This window comes from Lissotriton helveticus, chromosome 5_1 (assembly GCF_964261635.1).
Source record: "Lissotriton helveticus chromosome 5_1, aLisHel1.1, whole genome shotgun sequence".
Lineage (NCBI taxonomy): Eukaryota > Metazoa > Chordata > Amphibia > Caudata > Salamandridae > Lissotriton > Lissotriton helveticus.
The window spans coordinates 2131450310-2131465751 of record NC_136065.1 but is presented as its reverse complement, the minus strand read 5'-3'; the positions used below and the strand labels follow the sequence as shown (position 1 = coordinate 2131465751).

At 45.1% G+C, this 15442-nt stretch overlaps 1 protein-coding gene across 1 annotated transcript in view; it reads left to right on the top strand.

The window, feature by feature from the left end:
* Positions 1-15442, top strand: part of HMCN2 (hemicentin 2) — a 761275-nt gene that overhangs the window by 679444 nt on the left and 66389 nt on the right. Inside the window, exons 75-80 of the mRNA XM_078646218.1 lie at positions 660-830; positions 1438-1608; positions 4220-4369; positions 4849-4986; positions 6165-6289; positions 12397-12634. Coding sequence (XP_078502344.1) covers positions 660-830; positions 1438-1608; positions 4220-4369; positions 4849-4986; positions 6165-6289; positions 12397-12634 — 993 coding nt within the window. The remainder of the gene's footprint in view (positions 1-659; positions 831-1437; positions 1609-4219; positions 4370-4848; positions 4987-6164; positions 6290-12396; positions 12635-15442) is intronic.

The following is a 15442-nucleotide window of genomic DNA, read 5'->3' as shown; positions in this document are numbered from 1 at the left end:
GAAAATTTAGCAAGCAGTGAGAAGATGATTTTGGGGTCACCCCTAACCTAGGGGGAGGACCAAGCAGATGCCTTGAAAACAAAGAGCACATCTTGCTGAACGGTTCGGTGGTGGTCCCATCCTCTTCGGACCACCCCAAGCACAGTTATGGGCAAAAATACAATCCCAACCAAAGGCCCTGCAAAGCATTATGGGACGAGATTAGCAGTGGGCAGTGAATATTATAGTATCCAATATCAAAATAATTCTACAAAGAGCTGCAGTTCAACTGGTCGTTACTAGGTGTCCCTCATGAGTCAAATGCAAAAGCATTTGACTTGAGGGACATCTAGCAACCACTAGTTGAACTGCATCTTGTTGTAATAATTTCAATGCTTTTGCATTTGACTTGTGAGGGACACCTAGTAACGTAGCGGAGCGGAGTTTATTGCCCAGGGTTAGACAAGAGTACAGACTTCTAAGGTATAGTGATTGTAATATTGTGCCAAGCTTTATAAAGTTGTTTATAAAAAAACAAAAGAGGCCAAGACATGGCGGTCTTCTGTGGGCCAAGGCATCTGTTTGACTCCCCATGAACCCCAAGCTTGCCTCCTCTTAGGTGCCCCCCCCACCATCATTTGCTTCATGCTCTCACTGGCCGTGCTATCTTCTCTCCTCAGCTAATGGGGGATTCTCAGACTGGTCAGACTGGGGACCCTGCAGCCAAACCTGCAGCCAAGGTGTCCAGCAGAGAACCCGGCTGTGCAATGACCCTGCGCCGGCCAATGGAGGTCTGCCTTGCCCGGGCCGCCACACCGAGTCCAGGAGCTGCCTACTCTCCCCGTGCCCAGGTACGAAGCACGCTTGCCTCGTGCATGATGGTGCATTGTGGTGATATTCACGTGTGCATGCGTGTGTAGCTCCTCTTGAAGAATCTTTGATTGTGATGTCATATTTATGCAGCTCACAGAATGTGATCTCATAATACAATGCAGTTTCTCTCGTAGAATGTTTGAGTGTGATGTCATAATGCATGGGTAGCTCCAGTAGAATTTTTCAGATGTCATAATGTGCCTTCCTGAAGATTGTTTGATTGTGATGTCATAAAAACATGCAGCTCCATTCGTATAATGTTTGTGATGTTGTAGTATAATTGCAGCTTTCTTTAAGAATGAGGAATTTATAGAGCCTATGAGATCTCAGGATGTGCCCATCTCAAGGTATACATGCAGTTCTCCTTATGAATGTTGTCTATTACTACAGTGTGCAAAGCTGTCATAAAGCAGTAGAAGCATCATTGCTATATACAATGTTCTAGGTTTACATCATTGTTTTGACTCCTTCTGACTGTTCTGTCTTCTCCTCTCTGCCCTCCCTTTTTTCTCTCTTCTGGAACCTACCTTCCAAATGCCGCTTCCATCCTCTGCCCCATCGCTACGCTTTCTCTTTCTGCCGAAGTGGACGGTAAGTGGGCAGCTTGGGGCAGTTGGTCGGTCTGCTCCGTATCCTGTGGTGGGGGAGAGCGCCAACGCACCCGGTCCTGCCTTGACCCAGCCCCACAGAATGGAGGTAAAGCTTGCACTGGCCACGGCGTGGACACGGCATCCTGCCAGGAGGGACCCTGCCCGGGTAAGTATCAGCACATTTTGGGTAGACTTTCAGAGAAGCTTCTCCTAATCTGAATTCACCAATACATGTGCCCATAGACTGTGAGGTTTCACAATGAATGTGCCCCAGCATCTGGTTACGACAAGGGCTTTTGGGGTATTTGAGAAGGAAAAGGAGTGAAGACAGGAGTCCTCAGGCCAGATGTTGTCCAAAGGGCTGTCTGCAAGAGACGCAGTGCCGTGAAACTCTCCGCAGTGGAGAGATGTTATTCTGGGAACCCAAGCTGTAGTTTTCGAGTCTAAATATGTTTTAAGCACCTCAGGTCTAGCCTTTTAAGATTGCCACAAAAAAAGCTGAGGATCAGTAGTGACTAGCTGGTGAGTGAATGCTGTGCAGCTGATTGTATTTTTAATTCCCCCTTTAACTGGAGCTGACATGGCTCAGAGTAGCCGCCTTTACCAGCGTTGCCGCTCATAACATACGTATTTGTGAAGCGCATGTCCACCCAAGAGCATCTTGGTGCTGAATGGCAGATGTTCATTGTTATGTAACTCAATGGTACTCATTTGATTCACCTCAGAAGGATGAAAGACTGAGTGGACCACTCAGGATTTGAACCTGCGACCATGAAGTCGAATACATGCCTCTACAGTGGAGGCATTAGTCCACTAAGCCACCAGACCCAGTCTGGGTAGGTGAGAGGGCAGGAGAGGAAAGGTGCTGGTACACCACTGACACCCAGTGACTATGTGAAGTGTGCCAGATGTTGAGGTCACAGGAGAGACCTGTAGTCTGTTGCTCTGCCACTGAGGGGCACTACAGCTTTTACCAACACCATGAGAGTGAATAAATACATTCTGAAGCAGCATGAACAATTAGTGAGCAGTCAGGAGCAATCTTTTCACCTCAGTCCCAGTGGATCTCTCTTCAATGCACCAATTTATGGGAAGTGGCAATGGTGGGCGAAGTGGGGATTTTGTGGGTGGGGGAGGGCAGCAGAGGCACAAGTGCATCAGTCGACTAGCAGCTCAAGCAGAAGGGTCTGGGAGTGACCACCAAGCCACAGGGAGAAGTGTAGTGCCTGCTTGTACCTCCCCATGGGTATGTAGACAGCCGCGGTGCAGCGATGGCGAGTAACGTATTGGCTGAGTCCCAGGACAGGATATGCAAGTCGTCTCTTGATCATAGGGAGGCTCCATGGTTTGTATTTCTTTTCTGCGACAGGGGATATATTGGAAAATGCACTGGTCAAGCAGTGACCATGTGGGGCTGTGATCTGAAATGTTTTGTAAATGCAAACCTTGCACGCAGTTATCTTCTATTTCTGTATTTCTTGGACAGCACGTCGCTCCACGTTGTGACCGCGTTCGGTAACCGAACGCGGTCACAACGTGGAGCGAGGTGCTGTCCAAGAAATACAAAAATAGAAGATACCTGAATTGAGGATTAAAAAGGAGATAGTGAATTTGGACTTAACTTTGTGGGCGCGTCGCAAGAATTGGAACCCCAATGTGGGTTGGAAGTATCAGCGCATTTCAAAAATGACGGATTTGTAGCATTAGCCTTGAGGAAGTCGCGGGAACACTACCCCCCCAAAAGTGACGAAACACGTGTTGGCTGGGACTGTTTTGACTACTAAAAAGACAAGACCAAGGAAATAAAACAACGAATAACCAGATGGAATTGTTGATTATTTACCTGCATGACTATGATACGGGAAACATCCTTTACAACGAAACTTTCACAACGCGGTACCATTACCACGCAGGTTTTACAACGCAAGTCGTTACAACGACTTGTGCTGGAGGGCGCCGTAGGATAGGTAATAGTTTAATTTACTATCCAACACCTTCCCTACTATCTACGGGGACTGGAGTTGGAATAGTACATTAAACTATTCACTATCCAGCGCCCCCCAACACAAGTCATTGTAACGACTTGCGTTGTAAAACCTGCGTGGTAACGGTACGCGTTGTGAAAGCACGAGTTGTACCGTCATACATCCCTATGATACATTGAACTGTTCTCAACCATAATAGGGAATCCTTTATGTATATCTGACGTGTGCTGGGGAGTGAAGTAAATCGTATATTAAGTTGAGGCTCAAAGTTTGTGGAGTTTAGTGGTTCTCTACACCGTACAGCACAGCTTTAACCTAATCCACGTGTGTAAATTCCACCCAGAGGCGCCAGAAGCCTAGGATTAATACCACATTTCGAGTGTCCTTGCACGCGGTTGGCTTAGTCCTTGACATCAGTAGGTGTCTCTTCGATCGTGCATCGCTGTCATTTGTTGATTTTTTTTTTTTTTTTCGGAGTTTTATATAGCGCGAACTAGAACCGAACTGAATCAGTTATCAGAGCGCTTTACATAGCACCAGTTACGTTAAATGAGGACACACTTTAATTTTTTAGGCACGGGGAGATTAAGTGATTTGCCCAGAACCACAGGGGGTTTTTGGCGTCGTTACCGAGACTCGAACCCAGATCCCCAGGTCCAAGGTTGAGCGCCTTAGCCGTTAGGCCAACCCCTCTCCCCTGATTGATTCATGATGTTTCTGAAGATGGCAGGTCCCTAAGGATTGTTATTTATTCTATGTTCCCCCTTCCCTTTTTGTGTTCCTCCTTGCCAGCCGGGCCACTGAGGGTCAGAGGGAGCCTGATCGGGATCATTAACCACAGAGAGTTTGGGATTGCGTCAATGAGTGCCAACATCACCGAGGACCACTACTCCGGCACAGCGACTATAAGCACCAGCATCGAGAACATCCCGCCCAGCATCGGTAAGTCAAGACACAAAGTAAACATTGTACAGCTCAGAGAAGCCTGGGACCAGCTTCGAAGCACACGTGGGCGGATCCAACAGAGTGAGGCGGAGACAGGAGCACGGTAGAGAGGAGCACCAACCGTGGAACCAGCCCACTGTGACGGACAGGTGTATTTAGGGGCAGGATAACCAAGGTATTACCAGGAAACCTCAGGGCAGCGGTTGCACGTCCCATATATTTATTTGTTCAATTATTCATTCAAGTATTAATCCTGCTCACAGCCTAATGCAGTTATCCGGCTCTGTATCACCATATTTCTAGTTTGTTGGCTGATTGACTCTATGGTAAATGTAAGAATTGTTTTAAATCTCGTGAAGATCAGAGGTGGGAATGAGATGTTTCTACTTGGTGCCAAGTCACTGCCTGGAAAGTTGAGCCTCCATCCACAATTTCCATGGCAGAGGAACTGACTCTTTTTGCTTTTCCTCCGCCAGGACCGCTGATGAGGACTTTGGTTGCAGTCACTGCCCCCGTTTATTGGTCCTCGGCCTTTCAGAACGGTGGCACGGCGAACGGATTTGCTCTGACCAAAGGCGTCTTCCGTCAGGAGTCGCAGGTGGAATTCACTACAGGTGAGGATGAGTCAAATGCTCTGAAAGCTAGCTCCAGATGTGAAGTTCAGGTTACAAAATGGTGCACCAGAAGAGTTGGAGGGTGAAGGAGTGGGTGCGGCTGGAGGATGGATGGGGCAGGGGTCCTACATGTCAACAGGAATTGAGTCTGTGGAATCAGCTGCAAAGACGTTTCTATTTCATAAGAGCCAGGGTGGTTCCGCCCATCCGCAGAAGGCTGCTTAGGGATCATGGGACTTCAGAGCAGTCAGGGGGGGTAACATACATGTGCAGAAGGCTACAAGGTGAACTTCTGACTTCAGAGCAGGCATGAGGGTGACACCCATCTGTAGCAGGCCACAAGAGGGCCTTCAGACTGCAGAGCAGGCAGGGGGTTAGACATCTATATGGAGAAGGCCACCCCGCACCCTCAGACAGTGAGATCCCCATCTCTCTGTGAAGTGTCATGAGATTGCCCAAATCTCACTGTGGACATTTGGTGACAGGCCTGAAGAATGCTTCAAGTGGCTCTGTGGTGTGGTAGATACCACTGTTTAATTGAGACTCATGTGCCTTACATAGGGGTGGGCGGAATTTGCGGAATCGCGTTACGCAAATCTCCGCGAAACGGAAAAAAATCTCAGCGAACACGCAGAAATTCCACGAACACGCAGAATTGCTTCTTCACAATGCTTTTTTACTGTTCGCAATCACTGTTTGCGTGCTTGGGGGGAAATATCTTGCAAACACGCATTTTGAGAACGCGAACAAGAAAACATTTCGGTAAGTCGCGGAATGCAGAATTTTCGGCAATTTCGCGTTCTCCACGGAATGCAAAATTACCCAAATTCTGCAAATTCCGCGAGCGGAACGGAATTTACCGCCCAGGCCTAGCTTTACAGCAGGCTTTGTATCTGACATTGCACCCCGTGCTCTCAGGCACCTTCCATATGGGGGAACAGGCAGTGGGTGAGCCTCTGCCTTTTGCATCATGTGTTTAGTTCATCTATGTAGTCAGAATTATGTGAGGTGAGCCAGACTATTGCCTTTGTGCTCCTTGTGGTGATGGTGTAGGGTGGGTGATGGCGTACGAGGGGCTGTGGGGTTGGGGGAGTGAGGGTATTTGTGACTTGACCTGCCGTAGTGCCCCTCCAAAGTCTGGTGCTCCAGCTGTGACTGCTGTTTCCTTGTCCTTCCAGGAGAGCTTGTGCGGGTGACGCACATCGCCCGCGGTCTGGATTCTGAAGGCGCCCTCTTGCTGGACATGGTCATCAATGGATTTATTCCAGAATCCCTCTCTGCATCGTCCACTGTGGTGGTCCAGGTGGGTAATGTGTTTGGTAAAGCCAGGACAAGCGTGTCTTCAGTCAGCAACATGCAGTGAAAATACGTGGGCTTAAAACTATAGCAGATGTCTCCCTTGTCTCTGGTGCCTGTAAATTTAGAGAACAGAGGGAAGATAAAAGATCTGAGACTCTGAGCGGTGTCGGAGGAGACACCCTCAAAGTTATCAGCAATGTCTTTTTATATTTTACTCTTGTGCAGACCCAATATTCTTTGTCTCTGTGCCTAAGCTGGGACTTCTTGAAAACGCTCCATTCTCCACTCTTTTCAAAATCAACCTCACTTTGGGCCAGATGTAGGTCGCCAATTATCGGTCGGTAACGGCCGATTTCGGCCGTTACCGACCGGTAATTGGTTTTTGAGATGTAGGGGGCCCGAATTTTACTGAATCTGTAAATTTACCAATTCGGTAAATGTACAGATGCGGTAAAATACCGGCTCGGTATATTTACCGAATCTGTAATTCCAGATGTAGGTGGCACTTAAAATAGTGTCACAGGCCCTTAAGAATTCGTTATTTACCATGAAATACTATCTCATGGTAAATAACTAATTCCTGTGTACATGCACATCTGTGCATGTACACCTGTGCCATGTGGCACACAAACATGCCCTAAGGGCATGTCTGTGTGTCACATGGCACACAAGCCACAATCAGGGGTGCAACAGGGTGTCAAAGTGACACCCTGTCCCCCTTGTAAATTCGGTAATTTTACCGAATCGGTATTTACCTATTCGGTAATTGACATTGATTCCTATGGGCCTAAAGGCCCATAGGAATCAATGGCAATTACTGAATCGGTAAATACCGATTCGGTAAAATTACCGAATCTTACCAATTCGGTAATTGCTTCGGTAAATATACCTACATCCCAATTGCCAGTTCTTAAATACCGAATCGGTATGATTCGGTATTTAAGAATCGGTAATCTGGGATTACCTACATCTGGCCCCTAGTCATTGTTCTTGGCTTCATGACCCAATATGATATATTTTCTAGAACCTGATTCTAAAGGGTTATGTTTTGCGAAAGAGACGCACTGCTGCATATGGGGCAACATAATCTTGCAGTTCCTTTACATTTTTTTTACAGAATTGGAAAGGATTGTAAATTGTTTTTTTGACTAAATCTTATTGGTTTATTTTTTTAAAGAAAAATAAACAGAATGGTTGCAGGAGAAAGGTTCTTCTTAAAAATTGTGCTGCAAAATCCTGCGCGGGCAGAGATACTCAATGATTTTGACAGCAATGACAAATCCAATGACAAATCCGCATGATGATTACAAATAACTTACTTTAACATTTATATCCAGCGTATTTGAACCCAACACTTCCTCCTCCTGACAGGGGGCGTGGCTTGGTGGTTGATGCCTACCATGTGAAACTATGATAGATTCATGCACCAAAAGAAGTACGTTTTAGAGTACCTGTAACAAATTTTGTTTTAGATTCGCTTGAGACTCCACTGTGTTCCTCAGGAGAGTTTGGCAGTCTACAGAATATTTTTCAGGTCATTAATTAATAAAGAGACTTGGTGAAAACATATGTTTAATGATCAGTGACTTGCTAGTCAAAGTTATAGTGAGATATTATAATCCACACGCCAAAACCACTATTTTGTTATCAAATGTATTTGTATTAAGTTTTGTTATATTAATTAAGCAAGGCATTTGTTTGTCGTGTTACTGAGAGGGACTGATTCCTCTAATATGCATTCATTACATATACCTAGTCCCCTCCTCCCAACAAGTTGATTCTATGCAAATTTACATTACAGAGCTCTTCCTATGTATCTTATCAGCACATAGAAAATTCCCTCAAGTTTTTCTCTTGTTATGGATTGTATTGGTTTATTAACCATTCATCAGCAAAATGACCCCCTTGCCTTTCATCTAGGGAACAAACTACATTTAAAATGTCTTGACTCGTGATTTCCGGTCTTAGTTTCGACTTGCTCTCAAATCGTAAGCTTGTACCCTGTACATTACTGTTCAGTCGTTCAAGAGCAAGTATAACCTAAAGTTGCTGGTACTTTTGTACTATGGATGTAGTTAACGTCATGTTCCCGTTAAATGCAGTGGTAATATTTGGGATTCCAAAACCCTGCAACACATCATACCAATCTTGTTTGGAGAGGCCTTTGTACCCAGCTGGGCCAAGGCCTAGAGGTATAGTTTCTGGGTTTACAGGCAGGAGGTAACTCAAGGGAGACTGAATAAACTTTATTACGCCCTCCCAGTATCCTTTCAACTTGGGGCAGTACCTTTCTTTTGCTGATCCGGTCTCTTGTGTGGGTTTGGTTAAGTAGCCGGTTGAACAATATCTGTTATATTGATTTGTAGCAGATTTGCTGCTCCCAGTACTCTACTGCCCAGAAATGATTCTAGATCCTCTGGTTTGGTGAATTTCTTATTTTTCTCATCACTTGTGACTAACCGCATCGCTGGTTCTAAAGGCCTTTCTGGAGATTCCTTACTCAGAGCCTGGGGCAGAGAGACAAGAATTTATTTCGCTCAAAGGAGGTTACATATGGGAAATCTTCAGCTATGTAACTGTTGTGGTTCACGAACAGGAAGGGGCTGTTGTGCGTCTTGGCTAAGGTTATGACCTATCGTGCTTACTGGAGTCTCAAGAAACACCCCACTACGTGTCTCGGAGTGTTCTGATGTTGGAAGGCCGCTCGAGCGCACTACGTGTCCTTGTTGAAGTTCAGCTTTCAGCGTAGATTCATATTGCACGACATCTCAGAGATACGAGATCATGAAGCTCTCCTCATGTTCCATTCCTCTCCTTCCAGTAAACCAACAATGTGCATGTTGTAACATCTCCTTCTGTCCTCCAGATCCACTAATGGAATTTTGTATATTCTAGACCTGTTCGAGTTCAGGCCCCTACACATTAAGCTCAATTGCGATGCCACAGCCTCCATTTTCTTTTCCGCAGAATCCAGCCCAGTTTGCATCATGGCTAGCTCTGTTCTCATTGATTTGACCTCAATCTCTCTTTGTGCTGTGCTGGCCTTGACTACCCCTTCCTATGTATTAATGGATGAAGGTTCTTGCTTCAGAGTTCCTGAGGTAAGGTCGCCATGATGGGAGTCTCTTTCTACTGCGGTTCACCCTTCTTAGCTGTGCCCTTCACTGCCTCTGACATGAGGAGCTGCCTCTGGGATTCGAGCTGTTGTTTCGGTGGCATTAGAGTCTGTGTGCTTTCAGCAGTATAAGGCGTCTCCGAAATGTCGGTATTATAGGCTTGGGAAGGGGGTGACCTACAGGTACCCTGATTGTCTCGAACCCTGATTACAAATCGCTGTGTCAGCTTCACATTCACAATCTTGCCGTGTCAGTGGCCCAGCCAGTACTGGCTTCATAACTCTGTTAATGGGAGGTGCCCCATCATTAACCCCTAGTGTGCTGCATTGATAAAATGTATTGTCCCCTATTGACCCTAAGAATACTGATCCTTATGGACCAACCAGTGAGAGCAGGGGGGGTGTAAGGATTCTACAGACGGGCCCAAACAGCTCCATGGCTTCAGAATAGTCTCTCCCCTGTTCTAGGGCCGTAATCGATTATCAGCAACGCCCCCTTATTTACTCAAGCAGTACTTCACGTATTAGGGAATGTTTCTGTTGATTCTCAAGTTCCTGTGTCAGAGAGCAGGTCCATCGCTGCGCTTCAGTGGTGCCCCGTCATCTGTAGTATCAGCCGCCTCATTAATAAGACTCAAATCCGGACCTCTGCCCGTTCTTCCTTGGAGCTGGGTCATCTGACTGGCCTGCCCTTTCTGGGCACCATCCAAACCAAAGCTGAAGCAATGATGCCTCAGGCCCAGGTGCAAGCAAGGAAAATGACCCATTTGACTATTGTTGGGGTAGCAAAATACAGCATATATCAGGGCTCAATGGGCCTTCAGGGCTCTGGGTCCGGGTGCACTGCACCTGCTGCACCGATGGTAGCTATTCCCCTCGTCCAGGTGCCTTACACAGCCTTTGCAACGCTGCGTAGCGCCGACAAGACTAGTCTACATCAATGCAAAGCATCAAGTTCTTTCATATATTGGGATTACATATCACATGACTTTGTTGTATTTAAAACAATCTATCAAACTAAAATCTAGCAGGAACAGACGAGTTTAATTTTCCTTACTAATAGACATCTGCAGAGCGTGCTGCCTTAATTTTAGCCACTTATTTCCTGTGATTAAATAAGATCATCTTTTTGATGACAAATGCATATGTTGATAAATAACTATAAAGTTTCAGACGTATATTTCTTGTCCTTTAAGCGGCTTTGGTAAAAGGCTCTGGGAATCTTCTCTTCTTACTGTTTCCCTTATCTGTTGTTGCAAAACTCCAGACAGTCGTCTCTCACCTCCCTCACTCTTCTGCTCTGGTCAAATAGTCTGTTTGCTCTTAGATGCACTAATGGGTCACTTTACAAACCTATTTGTATTTAACGGATGCAAATCGTGGCCCTTGAAATTATTCATTAACCTTCCTCTGATTGTCCGAGGCCGTCGGAGATAAGTCATTTGTCCATCTGGCCTATTTAGAGTGGACGGTTGTGTGGTTTGCGTTTTGCTGTCCGTCACTGCCAGAATACACCCCAAAAAAAAATGCCCCTCACACCCCAGGGGAGATTGTTTTTGGAAAATTGAAGTTTTACAAGTTTGGTGTAAGTGTCTGTAACCAGTGATGGATGCACACCAGACTTTTAAATGGCCTTGTATAGACCACTGTGATGGCAGAGAGCTCACTGCAGGGCCAGCATTAAACTCTAAATTTGGTGGACAGAGTAAAGGCAGTTTGGCGAATTTAAATTCCCTTGCCACCCTGACTGCCTCTGCTCCATCCACTAAACTCTAAATTGGGCCCAGAGTTAATTATGAACTGATATTCATTTTACGTCCGCAGTTTGCTGGACTTTATTTGTGGTTCCCCTTCCTATTTATCTCTCCTGCCATTATTGATTCCTGTTTCCCTTTTTGGATGAAACATTTCCATCTTTCTTTGACTTGATGTATGTATGTGGTATTTGTAAAGCTCAACCCTAGCTGTGATGCAGTGCAGCACTGAAAATGGGGGGAGGGGAGGCAAAGATAAAGTCAACAAGGGATTGGAGGGGTACCTTGTTTCTTGGAGAGAAAGAGGGCTACTGTGTCATATTGTAGTTTTCTTTAAAAGGGTATGTATTCAGTTTTTCTTACATTTGGACAAGCTTCTACTTCATGATTTTGCTTTATTTTTTTCTACCTTTCAGGGTTTGTTCTTGTTCTCCTTTCTGTTACCTGCTCAGTTCTTTCCCTCTCTGTGTTTGTCATGGCTCTTCTTTATATTCTTCATTAAATTCTTTCCCTCTTTTGGTTTTTAACCTGGTCCTCGTTTTCAGTTTTCGATGAATTATTTCCATCTGTTGATGTTTGCTCTGGTTCTCGTTTCTGTTTCTGGGTGAAATCTTTCCCTCTGTTTGTGTTCGACCTGGTTCTCCTCTCCATGTTTGGCTGAATTATTTACATCTATTGGTATTTGTCCTGTTTCTCCTCCCTGTTTTGCAGAAAGTTTTTCATCTACCTGTGTTTATCTTGGTTCTCATTTCTGTGTTGCTGAATCATTACCACCTGTCTGTGTTTGACTGTTGTCTCCTTTGCAACTTAATTTTTCCATCTGTTTGTGTTTCTTTCTCTTCTTCCTTGAACTGTTTCTCCCTGTTTCTTCTGGTTCTCTTTTCTGTTTTTGTTTTGCTGAATTCTTTCCCTCTTCTGTTATTTGCCCTGGTTCTTCTTTCCCTTCTATTGTTTGTCTTGGTTCTCTTTTCCAGCTCTGGCAAAATTACTTCACTCTGTCTGTGTTTATTCTGGTTCTCTTTCCAGGTTTTGATGACATTCTTTTTCTGTGCCTGTCCAGGCTCTTCTATCTGTTTCTAGGGCACCCTGTTTCCCCCAGGTTGTGGTTCCAATTCTAATAAGTCTCTTCCCTGCATCCAGTTATTATTAGTTTCTCTTTGCTGTCTATTATTTGGTTCTCTTTGCTGTCTGAGTCTTTCTTCTCTGTTGGTTTTAATCACTGCCTCCTCGCTGTGCCTCCAGGATTTCAACGAGCGCTACATCCAGACAGGCCCTGGACAGCTCTACGCCTGGTCCACCTCTCGCGTGGTGCAGAACGGAGCTGTGCTGCCCCTGCGCTGTAACCACACTGTGGAGTACGACCCTATGCTGGGCAGGCAACCCATGCTCGTCCAGCACCTCCAGCGCAGATCCGTGTCGGCCACATACCTGCCCCGGTCTGAGGAGCTGCGCTTCGTGCTCACCGTCGCCCTGCGTCCAGGTAAGCGGGGGACTAGTGAGCCAAGGAGCTTCTTTATTCTCATGTTTCTACACATTGCATAACGCCACCTTCAAGTGCAAACAGCTTCATGTGTGCATTGTGCAATTTATGTGTAGTGTGCCATACTACATTGTTAAATATTTAGAGAGGGAGTGAAGCTTACCCTACAGCAGTTTCTGCTTTGTCTCCATCGACTGAAGCGCCACACGAGTAATGTACTCTCCCCACATGTTCACTCCAGTGACCACACCACCTCAGTTTGTTGTCATTATAAGCCTTCGAAGCTTGCACATTTATGGTGGCATCGTCCCAGGACAGGATCCTCTGCGCTTGCTACATTGGCACAGCAAACTCACTCTCCTCTTTGAAACATTGTAAACTCTACACTGGTCTTTGCCAAACTTGGCCTCTTTGTCCTTCTAAGTGTCAGACCTGAACCACAGCCTCATGCTTTCTAAAAGCATTGGCCCAATCACAGGCTGGATTCCAATAAGCTGTAATGCGTAGCACAGCTCTGATGTTGTGATTGTTTGTGACCTCTGGTTCATCGCACCAAACACCATTCTCAGGGGCTCTTAGGACCCGATTCACAGAATGAACTTAAGACACAATCCTAAATGTACTACTATTTTGGTATTCACAGAATGCACTTACTACTTTTGGCATTCACAGAATGAACTTACTACTTTTGGTATTCACAGAAGTTAGGAGTTTGTCTTAAGTGTGTCGTAAGACAAACTTAAGACAGACTTAAGACAGACTTAAGACAGACTTAAGACAGACTTAAGACAAACTTAAGACAGACTTAAGACAGACTTAAGACAGACTTAAGACAAAATCCTAACTTAAGTCTGTCTTAAGTTTGTCTTAAGACAAAATCCTAACTTCTGTGAATACCAAAAGTAGTAAGTTCATTCTGTGAATACCAAAAGTAGTAAGTGCATTCTGTGAATACCAAAATAGTAGTAAGTTTAGGATTGAGTCTTAAGTTCATTCTGTGAATCGGGCCCTTAGTGTTCAGGTCTCACAATGACTATGGCTTTGGTGCATGGACCAATAATGGACGTCAACAATCTCCATCCCACACACCTCTGTGAAGTTATTTCTCATATCTCACTTCAAAGCCTCCTAAATTAGTGGGTACTGAACTAGTTGCTTTATTGAGGGCTGCAGAAATAAATGGAAGTTGTTTTAGTGCTGGTGCCTGGAGCTCAGAGCTTTGAACTTTTCCATGGGGTGAGGTATGTCCCCCTGACCAGTTATATTGACATTATTCGTGGTCTGCCCAGTAAAATTGTGTCATATTAGGGGCCAAGACAGGGGACCACGAGATTATTGCGGTTTAGTTACATACCCAGTCAGCATCCGACCTAGGGCACATTATGGCCAATGAGTGTGGGTTGATTTATGGGATGAGCATGGCATATATACCTAGGATCTACTGTATCACTACCATGGACTGAGTATTATAAGTCTATTGGGTGCCAGATGTACGATCCGTTTTTGCATTCGCAAACAGGTTTGCGAACCTATTTGCACATGCAAAAACATCATGGGCCATGTACAAAGCCTATTTAGCGAGTTGCAATTTATTTGCGACTCTCTAAAAAGGTTTTCGACTCGCTATTTGGAAGGGGCGTTCATTTCCAAAAAGCGAGCCTCAAAACCATGTACTAATGTTTTGCGGCCGCAATTGCGGTTGCAAAACACTATCAATTATCACCTACTTCAAGTAGGTGGTAATGCATTCACAAATGGGAAGGGGTCCCCAGGGGACCCCTTCCCCTTTGCTAATACATGCAAGAATATTTTTTAAGGGCTGGCAGTGTAAATGTAAAGTGTAAATGTAAATACGTATTTGTAAAGCGCGAACTAATCACCCTAATGGGTCTCAAGGCGCTGGGAGCCATTGTGGAAATTAAGTGAGATATTGCCCAGAGTCACATGGTGCTGGGCTGAGCTGCCGCCGGGGCTGGGGAACCGTGAACCCAGTGCTCCGAAGTCAGCTACCCTTGCCGCTGCACCACACCTCTCCACCAGGGACCACTGCCTGCCCTTAAAAAATGAAACGAAAACGTTTTATTAAAATAAAATCTATATGCAACCCGTTTTCTTTAAGGAAAATGAGCTGCACTTTAAGAAAAAACTGCTTTATTTAAAAGCAGTCCCTGACATATTGGTCTGCTGAGCCCAGCAGGCCACCATCTCTGGGAGGGCCTATCATTCCCAATGGGTTCGCAAATTGCGAAAGGCTCATTAATACTATTGAGCCTTGCAATTTGCGACCCCTTTGGGATTTGCAACCCCACTGGGAATCGCAAACAGTGTTAAACACACTATTGTACATTTTATTTTGCACCTCTCAATTTGCGACTCGCAATTAGTCGCAAATTGCAAGGCGCAAAATAAAATGGTCGTACATCTGACCCTAGATTCCCACCCGAACTCAGCGATACGGAGCGCTAGGGATCCAGTACTGGACCAACATTGAGTGAAACATGTCGACCTGAATAATGGAATCACAATAGTTCACTATAACACACTGAGGGCCATATGTATCAACATTCCCTTTTGCAATTTCTTAATAGCGATTTTTAAGGAATCGCTATTTAAAAATCGCAAAATGGTATGTATGTAGAAATTCGCTACTTTTTAGCGATTTCTTAAAATTCCTTAATTGCGATTAGCAAATTGCTAATCACAATTAAGAAATTTCCCATTCATTTCTATGGGCCAGGAGGCCCATAGGAATGAAGGGGAAATTATTCTCAATTTGTGATTCGCAATTTTCTAATCGCAAATTGAGAA